We start from the raw sequence: 13425 nt of genomic DNA on the forward strand, positions 1-13425 counted from the left end.
CCATAATCAGAAAATTTTATGCTCTGATGGATAAGGGGAAAAAATTAAACCCACATTTAATCCTTTCACTTTCATTTTGTGAAAATACAGGAAGCAGGGAGGAGAAACAGAGAGCAGCAGCTTGGAGGCCTCAAATGGCCTCTCTCAAGGCGTCCAGGTCCTTCCTCTGCCCTCCCATGTCCCCCAGCCCTCCACCAGGACTCTCCCCAAGGAAAAACCCCAATCAGAGCCAGAAGCAGAGGAGGGAAGGGAGGTGGGGGATTCCACTATCTCTAACAACGAAACGTCCATTTCAGGGCTTAATTTTCCTAACCTCGAAGGCCAAGCGTGGGCCTGAATTAATGAAAATACTTTAAGCCACATACTTCAGTGTGACCAGGTGTCCTGGACAAATAAAACACTTTCCAAGTGCCCAGGTTCCTGGGCCTGCTACAGAGAGACTCAATGTCCGTGTCCCAGTAACCTCTTCTGCAAAGAACCCAAGAGAGGGGCTGGGTCTGTGGGACTCTGTGGCTGTCACATGGGGGTCCACTCTGTGCAGAGAGGTGGGTTAAGCCCGACCACTGATGCTGTGATGAGACAGAGCTAGCAAGGCTCGACAAGGGGCTCTCACCCAGGAGGTCCCTGTTCCCGTGCCAGCAGACTCCACGGCAAATACCTCGCACTCCCACCATAAAACAGGTCTCCCACAGGAGGGGGAGGTCAGGATGGTAAGCTCCAGGGCCCCCCTTCACCCTGTAACCCTTACCACATAACCCTTTACAGCTCTGAACACACCCCTCCAGGGAGGACCCGCTCCACTAGTAACGTGCACGGCATGTCCAAGTATCCCTCTCTCAGTGTTGAGTTGAACTTAGCTTTTCCCATTTTCCAGACCATTTCCTATTCCAAGATGGCTAATGCATCCACCAAACGAGATAAAAGGTTAACCCCGAGTTCCTTCTGTAAAAGAAAGGGTCTACAACCTGCAAGGGACATTCCCTGAGAATAAAGGCAGTCCGTGAGAGTTCCAAGGGTTGTGTGCTATTGACCATTCCCTTTTGGAATGCTGGAAACGGATTCTCACCACGGCCACTGTCCCCCACCCCCAGACGCACACACACATGACTTCATATAATCTACCTCTCTCTCTCCCTCCCAGTCCCCACCAGATTTCCTTGTCTATCTAATAAACACGAGTTCTTTAATCCTAGAAATGAATATCAACTTTGAACGTCTCCTGTTGGCAAATCCAGCATTAACCAGAGCTCCGTTACAGTCCTTGAAGTAGGGATAAGCTTGAGATAGAGGAATTTTCACTGAAAAGGCAGTGGGGAGACAGTTTTCTAAAAGCTTCCCTTATTAAAAGCCCGTTTTGCCAACACAGCTCCCACCCAGTGTCAACCTCCTGCTGAGACAGATGTCATTTACACACCCGCTGTCCCTCCGCGTGTTTCCAAGAGCTGGGAGATTTAATAGTAAAACAGACGACTGCCTTTATCAGGCACGAGACTGTGCTCTGTGCTGGGGACAAGTGGTGCAAATGCCAGGTGCCAGGGTCCCGATGACCTCGAGGCCACCAACACGCCATGAGGATGCCCACAGCAGGCAGGAGTGGCCCTGCCCCGCCTGTGCTGCGCGGGGCACCCTCTTCCCGCCTCAGCTCAGCAACCGAGCAGAGCTGGAAAACGGCTCTCACTGTTCAGAAAGGTGATCCTAAGAAGTGCCGGGAGCCCAGGCAAATTGTTACAGCCGCTGGATGGGAGGGGATAATAATAACATTCATACTGCCCTAAATGTTTAAGTTGCCTTCTACCAGGCACTGTTCTAAGCCCTTTCCATATATTAATTCATTAAATTCTCACATGAACGCAATTGAGAAGTTAATGCTATCATCTCAATTTTTTAAAACACAGAAGAGGAACACAGAGGTACCCAGGGTCACACAGAGACTAATTGGCAACATCAGGATTCAAACCTAGGTCTTCTGGTTCCAGGCTGTTCTCTTAGGCACTGCAGAGTACTGCCTTTCAAAAGTCACGTTTCTGACCCTTGCTTTTTAAAACAAAGATAAAACAAACCCACCCCACCATGGAATTAGAACTTCAGTTGAAAGAAAGATGATTGGTGAGTTTGGCCTGCCAGCCATCAGAACATTTCTCAACTGTTTCCATCAAGCTACAAGTCCACAATCAGTTAAATATTAATAATGACAAACAGAGGCTCCTCTCTGTAGCCCCTTGATTCCAACTCTGCTCCCTCTCCGGTGTTCAGACATCCCTGGTTGGTACTAACCCACCTAGCTGAGGGCTACCAAGTCACACAGAAATCAGAGGACACGCGTATTCACCTGGGGCTTCCTTTCACAAGAAACTGTCTAATGTGAAAGTATGAAAGTGAGAGTCACTCAGTTGTGTCCCATTCTTTGAGACCCCATGGAATTCTCCAGGCCAAAAAACTGGAGTGGGTAGCCTTTCCCTTCTCCAGGGGATCTTTCCAACCCAGAGATCGAACCCAGGTCTACCGCATTGCAGGCAGATTCTTTACCAGCTGAGCCACAAGGGAAGCTCTGCATAAATTCATTTAATCATGGAGTATCATGCATATACACAAATAAACACACAGACACCATTACCAACAACAACCCCGCCAGTCGTAAAACTATATGCCAAATGTTCAACAATTGATACAGTCCTCCAGTGTCTTTTTCACTCCTGCTTTTAAACTTTTCTCAGTTTTTGCCACGCTGCAAGGCATGCAATATATTAAGTTTCCCGATGAGGGATCAAACCCTGCAGTGGAAGCATGGAGTCCTAACCACTAGACCAACTGAAGGCCTCAATGTCCTAATACAAACTAGAATTCCAATGAAGCAGCTTTCCTGGGATTCCAGCACACTAAAACCCATTACAAAGAGGATACTGCCTCTCTATGTTACTGTTGGGAGGCAGTAAAGTACCCCAGGGCCCTTGAGAGGGCAAAAGCTGCAAACACATCTGTGGGAAAGTTGCATTTGATTCTACTGAAGGTCAGGGCGATTTGCCAAGTGACAGCAGCCCTCTGCCCACATCACACATTTCTGTATCTATCGCCCTTTCCTTATTAATTAGCACCTGAACTGAGTTTTGATGGTGGAGGGAGCAGAACCCACCCCCACCTCCCACACTCCTCTTCCGCTGGATCCTGGCTTCGAGTCTGAGCTCTGCTGCCCTGAAGCCAGCTGCAGTGGGAAGCACACCGCACAGCCTTGGCTGGGGACTGCAGAGAGGCAAGGTCAGGCTTTCGTGATGAGGGTGTAACAGTTGCTGCTACACAATGCTGCAGCTGGATGGGAGATGGGGGCTGCTGTCATGTGGGAAGAAGCTTGGCTGAAAGATGCGACCCCAAGCCATTTCCAGAGATGCTTTCTAGAGGCTGTACCATCGTCTGCACTTTGTGCTTCAGATATTTAAACTATCTACATAAACACATAGGCACATGGGTGTGGGTATCGTCTGCCCAACATGGCAACAGCAATTATGGGGTGGGGAACAGGAAAAGAAGAAATCTATTTTTCTAGATAAATCTAATAGGGAAAAAAATCTATTTTTCTAGATAAGTCTAACAGGAAAATCTATTTTTCTAGATAACTCTAATAGGAAAAGAAGAAAAGAAACATCACTGAAGAAATATACACACCTAACTGCTGGAAGAGAAAAATAACAAACCCCCAAGAAGACCGCAAATGTGCTCAGAAAATCTATACAGTGGATGTCCAGTGTTTTATAGTCAGGCTTTGAGAAGATTCTGGCTCAGAGGAGGAGGCTGGAGGGACCTGAGAGCTCTGGGGAGGGTGAGACAGGGCAGGTAGTTGGGTAATTCTCGAGCCTGATGCCTGGTGCAGTAGCCAGTAGGAGGAAGAGGAGGAAGCAAGGCCCAGCCAAACGTCAGAGCAGAGGGCAAAGGTCCGAGGGGCCAGAGGTGGACGGCGGGAGAGGGCAGGGATCCAGGGTCACTTCACGCTCTTCTCAAGCCTCATGGCCTCTGTCCATCCAAAGCCCAGCCAGGTCTCTTCCCTGTCCCCACAGGTCACCCTGGAGGAAGGGTGTACCACAGGCAGGCAGGCAGACAAAGTCATCAGCCATTACCCTAATAAGCAGGGGCCAAACGGTCATCTCAAGAATAGCCTCACAGCCCACTCTCAAGAAGCTACAAAAAAGCAAGAGAGGGCACTGGAGACCCAGGGGAATGATCTGGTAGCATCAGGCATCAACCCCAGCCTGTGTGTGTGTGTGTGTGTGTGTGTGTGTGTGTGTGCGTGCGTGCGTGCGTACTGGCTGTATCTGGAGAGGGGCGAGGCGCGCACCTGTCAGAGGAAGAGGTGCTTGTTAAATACCGCACAAGCATACCTAAGAGCACTAAGGAGGAGAGTGTGTCCAGGGGCTACCTGCCTCGGTGAAAATCCTGGTCTCCCCTGAAGCCGGAGGGGTCAGCGCCCCCTCTCGGCTCGCCCCAGCCGGCTCGCTCGCAGCCGCTCGCGGGCAGACTGCGGTCTTCCCGCGCCCCCCAGCCCCGCCCGACCCCGACCCTCACACTTACTAGCGCAGCTCAGTGCCCGCCACCACACCTCTCGCCCGCACAGGTCGCACCAGCCGCGGCCACCCCGCAGCGCCAGTTCCACGAAGCAGTGGCCCTCGCCTCGCTCCGCCGGGACGCGGGGATCCTGCGGCTGCTCGAAGATGCTGCGCACGTCGCGGGGCCGGGGCGCGCCAGGCCGCCGCCGCAGTCTCTGCTGCAGACCAGGCCGGAGAGGGCGAGCGGGTCGGGAGGCCCGGGGCTGGGGCTCCGGGTCCCCCCGGGCGGCCCTCCCGGCACTGCGTCTCTCGTGCGCCCCGGGCGCAGTGGAGAGCGGCGCGGAGGCGCAGCGGCGCGAGGAGTGGCCCGGGGGGGGCGGCGGCGGCGGCGGCGGCAGCGGCTCGGGGTCGCTCAGGCTCTGCAGATAGCGCGGCGGTTCTGGCTCCAAGAGCAGCCGGTACGGGCGCTGCCCGATGGCCGGGGACGCCATGGCCATGCCGGGCGGCTCTCCGCGCTGGCGCTCCTCCCGAGTCCTCCTCGAGAGCGGGGCGGCCCCAGACCGGCGCGCCTTTAAAGGGACCGCAGCCTGCGGGGCGGGGCGGGGGCGGGGAGACCTCTGAGAGGCAGGAAGGACGACCCGAGGGAACCACCGACCGCCCGACGGGCAGGGGCGGCGGTGGGGGACGCCTGGGCGAGTGTGGATTTCGGGGTGTCTTCAGGTAGCCGGGGCAGCTGAAGGGTTGCACGTGTAAAGCTTCTTTACAGGACAACTCGGAAGAGGCATTCTGTGGGAGCCTCCTGCCTTCAGCTCTACCTCCTCGCCTCTCCCATCCTTCACCCCCAACCCCAGATTTCCACCCTCCAACCTCAGGTTCCCACGCCCCCAATCCACACCCCAACCCGCCCGGAGGAGGGAGCGGGCCGGAGGGAAGGGCTTAGAAACGGAGAATGGGGGTCCAGCGAGACGTCCACCGGCTCAGAGTCGGCCCGCTGGCCTCTTGGTTTTCACGCCCACCGGAGGGATGCATCCCCCGGCCCTTCCCCTCCGGCGCTCGCCGCAGTCCGCCGCCCCCGCGCGCGCCGAGCCGGGCGCAGGCAGGGGATGCCCGGCTCCGGCTCGCGGGCCCGCCGCGGCTCCGAGTCCCGTGACGGCGGGGGACGCTTCCGATGCTGATGGCAGCGGGCTGTCCGCGCGCCGCGTTCACCCTGGTTGGATTTCCCCTTTCGCAGCAGCCCTGGCCTGTGGGAGAGTCCTTTCCCGGAAGACTGGAGTTCTGGTGATCCTAGGTCCGTGCGAACACTCCGGCCCCTCAAAGGTTGGGAGAGCTTTCCTTTCTAAGTCAAATCTCCTCTCCCCATAGCAGTTCTAGTAATTCCTGTGGAAATACCACCACCACCCCCGCCCGCAAAAGCCCTGCTTTGCACCTGGTGTAGACAGCCCTCCTGTGGGACTCTGAGAGAGATTCCTTTCTACAGTCCGAGGACAGGCTTCACAACCTCCCCCTCCTCTGGATTTTAATGCTCTGCTGTCCTCTCCTTGAAAGCCTTAACAGTTTTTGAACAAAAGGCTAGCATTGTCTTTTAGCCCTGGGTCGCACCAAGTAGGTAAGCGGCCCTGCCCATCTCTCCTGGGTGGGGAACCGGGCCTGCTGGGGCTCCGAACCTGTGTCCCGTCACAGACCTGCTGTGTGACCCCGGGTCCTCTCTAACCTCTATAGTTTCCTTAGCTGGAAACTGGACTGGGAGTGAGCAGACACGTGACCCTTTCCTCATCCTCTCTGATTACATCACTCTGACTCAGTGGTCACTGCCTGTCCTCTTGAAAGGTGCGGTTTAGTTTGGTTGATTTAGTAGAGGTCACCAGCGAATCAACTTGAGAAACACATGGTCTGAATTCTTCTAGACCTGAGTTGCTTCCTCCCCTTCCCAGGCCAGAGATGGGTCTCCCCCTAGTGTCTTCTAGGGGAATCTTCACTTTAGCTTTTGGATTTCCCCTTGGAGGTTCGTTTTTAGGTGATTCCTAAAATTTCAACAGTCGAGAGGCCAGGGAAAGCCCAGCTTGCTTCGGCCCACGGCTTTTCCCTCATGGTGGTGGCAGCCATGGGTCCTTTGATCCCTGGGTGTCACCAAAGGTTCTCACCTCATGAGGCTGCTTCTGAGTGTGTGGCAAGAATGTGGCCAAGAGCACAGAGCTATGAAGCAGAAGGTGTGAGATGGGGGCCTGTGAGCCACAGCCACCCTGCTCTACTCCCCTCCTGCCCCTCTCCTCTCCCCTGTCTGAACCTCGCGTTCTCTACATTAGTGGTTTTCAAATGCTGCCATGCATCACCGTCACCTGGAGGGCTTGTTGAATTACAGATTACCAAGCTCCACCCCCTGAGTTTCTGAGTCAGTTTGTCTGGGCCTGGGGTTTGGGATTTTGTCTATTTTTTTCTTTTCCATTATGGTTTATCACAGGAGATTGACTGTAGTTCCGTGTGCTGTGCAGTAGAACCTTGTTGCTTGCCCATCCTGTATGTAACAGTTTGAGATTTTGCATTTTAAACAAGTTCCCAGGCCGTGTTGATGCTGCTGGTCTATTGCTTTAGATCGAAGGTGGCAAGAAGAAAATAGGATTCTCTGCTCTTTGCCCCGCAGAGCAAGTGAAGTTCAGCGGGAAGCGACTGAGAAAAACACAGTGGGGGCTAATTTGCAATGTTTTCTGGCAGATGTTGACCCAGAAAAGACCAATTTGCCTCTGTGGTCTTTTTTCCCCATCTCTCTCACTTCTTCTGCAAGCAGTTCTTGAGAGGCCGTTGCAGAAGCCTATACGTTTGCCGAATCCACCCTGTATTATCCACCTCTGGCCACAGGCATGAGACTTGTTTGAAGATCACTTCCTCCAACCTTGGGAGAGCAGAGGGCTGGGAGAGGCCCAGGGTGTGGGCCAAGCTCAAGCTCTGCTGACAGTCTGATGTGGCAAGGAGAAGGGCCCTGGCGGAGAGTGCATCACCGAGGAGCCAGTTTTGAAATGCCATTTGTGAAATTGCCAACAATGGCCATTTCTGTCCTTCATCATCCTCCCCTCAGCATGCGTTTGGGCAACCCAGCCCAGATTCCTGGGATGGAGAGGCTCACAGGATGAGTCTCTCCTCTGGCCCTGGGAAACTGAGGACTCTCTGGAATACTCAGGCATAAACTCCTTTGCCCAGGTTCCTGAGCTGGGTAGAAACGTGCTCTCGTTTAGTTGTCCTGCCTCAGCTCTGATCTGGAGGAGTGCAGGGAGAAAGCACTCCAGCAGGGCCAGAGCCCGGCATGTGGCTTCAGGGACAGAAGGGAGATAAAAGTGGAGATAACGTAATTCCATGTGACCAACTCCAAAAGTGTATCAAGTTTATCTCCCAGTTCATCTCCCTGAGCTAGAGACTGAGGTCAGGCTAGGCTGCTGCCTCTCCTGAACCCCCAGCAGGAGGCTCTCTGCCGGGAACTTGCCTCTTCTGATGTCATCTTTCCCAGCCCAGTCTCCTTCTTCCCCAGAAGAGCATCCTCTCCCATCACACACACACACACACACACATACACACACAAGCACACACGCAGCCCATTTTCCTTCATCAGGGAAGTACTAAATAAACTCCAGGCTCATGGTAGGGTCAGGACCTGGGGTAATGTCTGATGCTTGAACTTCGGAACTGCTCGGGTTGGTCTTTGGTTATGCCGGCCACAAGGGCGAGACCACAGCATCTGCTGAGACACCTCCACTGGGAGTTTTCTCCCCTTGTTAGCAGATCCTCTTGGCTCGGAGCCACTGACTTTTTTCTGCTTGTGACTCACTCCCAGAAGAGTGGGTGTGCTGTTTTTCCTTTTGACCAAAGGGAAGGATGCTGACAGTGAGTTTGAGCGTGTAAGTCACTTCAGAGGTGGTCTCTCGGTTCCCCCAGTGGGTTTCAAGGTTATCTCCTAACACCTCGACCCCACCCCCCCGCCCCCCCACCCACCAGGGAGCTTCCTAGGAGGAAGGAAAAGAGGAGGAGAGAATATGGCCTGACTTTTTGAAGGGGAAGTTCCTGGGTTTGTCTGGCTTGGAGGCATTCGAAGTCGCCTGAAACCCCCAAAGGGACTTAGGGACCTCCCAGTGATTGTGGCAGTACAGCTGTCTGCTTGGGGTCACTGGACCTGTCAGGACAGGTCAGGCTACGGGCAGTAAACAACCCTCCACGTCCCAGTGCCTTGCACCCAGAGACTGCTTTCTCACTCACATCACATGCCCCCTTGCCTGTTGGTGGGGAGACTTTGTTCCTCAGAGTCAGGGATCCAGGCTGATGGAGGAGTCATGTAGCATGTTGCCCAGCAGCAAACCAGAGGGACGCAGAGATCCGCGAGGCTCCGATAGCAGCATGCAAAAGCTCCAGCTACTTCTGCTCACTCCTCGTGGGCTAGAATTAGTTCTAAAGCCCACCCTCCACAAGGAGGGCAGGAAGTGCCTTCCTTCCTTGTGCTCAGGATGGCAAAAGAGCTGGAAGTACTTGGTCAACAGCGCAAATGACCCCTCCCTGCTGTCCTTAAGAGCACAGAGCAATTACTCATTTAACAAGGGATCACCTAATATCCACTGTATCTCAGGTGCTGTTTTAGGCATTAAAGGTGCAACAGTGAAATGGCCATGTTCCTGAAGCTAATAGAAGTTTAGGTGGAGAGTCAGCTACTAGACCCGTCAACTCGAGTGTAACAGAGCCTCAGGTCATGTGCACTTGATGGCAAACAAAGCCCAGTGAGGGACAGAGAGCAGCGGGGGCTGTCGGATTGGACTGGAGGCAAGAAGCACCTCTCTGAGGGGCAGATGTTTAAACACAGCCCTGAGTGGGGCCAGCCCTTTGTCTATCTGAGCAAGGAAGTTCCAGGCTGAAGGAGCGGCAGGCTTCCCCTAACCCTCCCAGACTTTGTGAGCATGAGTTTCTTCCAAATGTGGATTCCAGACCCTCCCTGCAGAGATCAGTTCCCTAAGTCTGGACACTGGCTTGTATCTTATGTGAGTTTGGTGAACATGACTCAGAGACCACACTCAGTAGATGTCTAAGGAAGAGCGCTGTTACCTTGAGAAACTGCTGGAGGATGCCTCTTCCTCACGACTTCCTTCCCCTCCCGGCTGCTTCTGTACACAGAGCTCAGCCTCCTCAGAGAGTGGGGAGCACCTTTCATTGCTAGACTGTGAGCAGGCACCGTGACAACACATTGTTGGGGAATTAAAGTGTTTGTGACAGTCCTTTGTAAAGTGCAGTGTGTTATACATATTTACGCTAGAAACATGCATTGAATACCTGCTCTATGGCAAGCACCCTTGGCTTGAATGACCTCTTTACAGCAACTCTATGAAGTGTCTGGCATGCCTACTTTACAGATGAGAGAACTGAGGGTCGGAGAAGGCATGTGACTGGCCCCCAAAGGTGTCACAGGTTGGACTGAGATCTCTGATTTTGCCTTGGCACTGCCCAGCTGGTGTGGTACAAATGCTGCTAAGTCACTTCAGTCGTGTCTGACTCTGTGTGACCCCATAGACGGCAGCCTGCCAGGCTCCGCCATCCCTGGGATTCTCCAGGCAAGAACGCTGGAGTGGGTTGCCATTTCCTTCTCCAATGCATGAAAGTGAAAGGTGAAAGTGAAGTCGCTCAGTTGTGTCCAACTCTTCGAGACCCCATGGACTGCAGCCTACCAAGCTCCTCCGTCCATGGGATTTGCCAGGCAAGAGTACTGGAGTGGGGTGCCATTAAATGGCAGCGTTTAACACCTCTGATCTCAGTTTGTACGTGCTGTTTGAAGAAAATTTTTCCCCATTTTTCTCTATCTGTTGCAATCTTGTTCAACTTGCAAAGTCTAGTCCAGATAGCAGGTCCTCCACAGGGTCTTCCCAGAGTCCCCCAGCCCTAACTCATTGTTTCTCCTGCATCCACGTCATCCTAACATGAGTCACAATTAGGTTTGCACATTCTTGTCTCCCTCACTTGTCAGTCTTTCTGCCACTGTGCAGGGCAAAGAGGAGGTGCTCGTTAAATGTTTAGAGAAATGAACTCGGCTGTAGGCTCCCAACCTGTACCTAAGAGAGAGTTTATTTCTTAGTATCCCTTCAAGCCATGGCCCCTGCACCCAGGGAGGGGAAGATGAAGGAACTGTCTGGTCTAGGGAGACCAGAAGGCCCCCCAGGACCTGTGGGAGCCGGGAGAAAGTTGCTGGTCACCGGGGTGGATTCTCTGCCTTCATGTGCTAGTAACTGGCCAGGGGTCGGGGCTCAGGGCACCATCGCCCTTCTCAAGGGCTTCGGCTTTGTGTGTAACACCAGTGCTCCTGGGGGATCCCCTAGGTCCTTGATACTGCCTGGTGGCCAGAGGGGCAAACCGGGCTGGCAGTGTGAGCAGGAACACGAGGGCTCCTGGGGCGGCGTCACTGTGTGGGATGCGAGGCGGTGGGGCTGGCTTTCCAGCGGTGTGGGGGCGCCTCCTCCATCTGTGCCTCAGTTACGGAACTCTCCCGTCCCCAGCCGCTCTGCCAGGCTCACGATAAGCCTGGTTTCCGTGTGGATGTTTCTTCTCTCCATGTTGGAAAAACTTAGATATTCCAGGCCCATTTGTCAGCAGCTGTTGCCCTCAGCCAGGGGTGTGGGGTGCCGAGCCACAGCCACGGACGTTCCAGGACTAAGCCATCGCCATGGCCAGGGCAGGGGCAGGCGGAGGGGCAGAGGGGCCTGGGCCGCTTCCCACTGGAAGCATGTGTGCGTGTGTGCACACGCACACACACACGCCTGTCCCTCCTCTGGTTCCTCTCATTTCTGCCCCCTCTCCCCTCTGTCTCCCTCTCCACCCGTCTCGCTCTCCTTCTTCCCCATCCTTCCCTCCTTCCCTCCCCATCCTTCCCTCCTTCCCTCACTCCCACTCTTCTTCCTCCTTCTCTCTCGGCCTCACGAAGGCTCCAGAGAAAGGACGGGACTGTGTCAAGTGCCCGCAGTGATTCTGAGCTTCCAAGAATACACTGAAGCTACTTCAGGTCACGCTGGCTCCTTCCTCACCACCTCCCCATTGGGGTTGCTGGATTACAGAGGTTTTTTTTTTTTTTTTGCATGTGCATGTGTGAGATGAAGCAAAAAGCAGCCAGGAATCCCATGCTTTGCAAAATCACTGAAGCAGTGTGGGAGTGAGCCCCGGACGACCGGCTGCGGGAATCCTCTGGGGCTGTCCCTGTTGCAGGGAGGCGGCCTCAGAGAGCACGTGCTGGCCCAGGAGGAGGGAGGCCACGCCGCTGTCCCTGAGACTGGCCTCGCCAGCCTCAGCCAGCAGGTTGTGGGCTGGCGCCTGGTCCGGTGTCCCCTGCTGCCCACGGGCCCATACTGGGCGTCCATACAGCCTCTACTGGAGGCTGCAAACTGCCTCGGTGTCCTTGAACTTTAGAGCCTGCGGGAGAATCTCTGGGGAAACGTCCACAAGGCAGGCTCCAGGGCCACACCCTTACAGGTGGGAATCAGGAGGTGGGGAGGGTCCCAGAATCTGGGTTTTGAACCAGAATGCCTGTCTTTATAGAGGAAACTGCACAGATTCTGAGAGTTGCAAAAATTATCGCCCTGAGGCCCCAGGGCTCAGAAGGAGGCACTAGGGCCCCGGCCCATCTCTGCTGCTTCCTTCCAGGTGACCCTTGAACCAAGCGGCCTGTTTTAACGGCATGTTCACCATCGATCCGAATGCTATGGGGCCTCTTCCCCAAGATTTGCGATGAACCTGAGCCACCGATGGGTCAATCGGAGACAAGGGCTCCGGTTTTCCCACCCAGCCTGCGTGGTGGCCTCAGCCATGGGAGGCGGGGCTGGAAGGGTATGCAGAGACCCCAGGGAGTGTTTCTGACTCCTTGTGGAAACACAGAATCTGTCCCTACCCACAGCTTTGAAAGATGCTGTCTCCATCTTACAAATGAGAACCGTAGGCATGGAGTTTCAGTCCACGCTCCACACAGGCACACGTGTCTTTAAAATACCAGTTGGGCTTGACCTACAAAAACCTGTTTCCACGGCTCCTTGAGGTGAAGCCTGCGTTCCTTTGTGTGGCCAAGGCGCAGCTTCTGGATCTGGCTCCGCCCGGTGCTCAACGCCCACTTCCCGCTCCAGCGTGCTCTGTAGCAAGACACATACCTGCCGTTTCTCCCACACCGAGGTGGGTGTCGGCCCCCCTGCCAGGGATGCCTCCCATGCCTTCTCTGCCGGGCAACCCTGCTCACCTGCCAAGACCTCACTCTGGAGCCGCCTGCTCCCCGAGTCCTTTCCTGACCCCTGCCCTCTGGCGGTGGTGACGCAGGCCGCCCCCCGAGCTGTGCCTTCCTGTCTCTGCCCGCTGTCATGGTGCTGAAGGGCCCTTCCCCATCAGGGTGAGCTCCCCAAGGGCGGGCACAGCACCCAAGTCGCCACGAAGCTCTGGCTCCCCTCCCAGGGCCTGGCACCCAGCAGGTGCCCAATTGACGTCTCAGCAGCTGAATGGGCACTGCATTTGAAGTGTCGTGTTAGGAATCACCAGAGAGAAGAGGTCATCAGACACCTGGTTGGGGGGGCGGGTCTTACCAGGTTCTGGAAGAACTGGACAAGGTCATGGGCCTGGGTCCAGTTCCATGCTCCCCGCTGAGAGGGCATCAGAAACCCTGCTGGGCTGGGGGCACCCATGTCAGGGGCTCTGCAGCACAGGATCACACTGAAGCTTTTGCAGGTTCCCTGCTGGCCTTTGCTCATGAGCTCATAGAGCCTGGATAGTATCATTCCCCCAAATCCGCACTTGGCTTTCAGGGATCCCGTGGCTCCACCCAGCACACAGGGTCTTAGAAGCAGCCGCAGCTGCCAGGGAAAATCTGCCATGGGACGTGCCCGGCAGGGCTGCTGAGGAGCCAGGA

General features: G+C 54.9%; 1 protein-coding gene across 2 annotated transcripts in view; it reads right to left on the minus strand.

Annotated features, from left to right (window-relative positions):
• Window positions 1-5078, minus strand: part of RASSF5 (Ras association domain family member 5) — a 72997-nt gene extending 67919 nt beyond the window's left edge. For both annotated transcript variants that reach the window (XM_086342833.1, XM_086342835.1), the window contains exon 1: window positions 4558-5078. In XM_086342833.1, coding sequence (XP_086198959.1) covers window positions 4558-5029 — 472 coding nt within the window. In that variant the 5' untranslated portion in view covers window positions 5030-5078. The remainder of the gene's footprint in view (window positions 1-4557) is intronic.
• Between the last annotated feature and the right edge of the window lie 8347 nt (window positions 5079-13425).

The sequence above is a fragment of the Bos grunniens genome, chromosome 16 (genome assembly GCF_055505025.1).
Source record: "Bos grunniens cultivar Pamir isolate PY7600 chromosome 16, Bosgru_T2T1.0, whole genome shotgun sequence".
In the NCBI taxonomy this organism is placed as follows: Eukaryota; Metazoa; Chordata; class Mammalia; order Artiodactyla; family Bovidae; genus Bos; species Bos grunniens.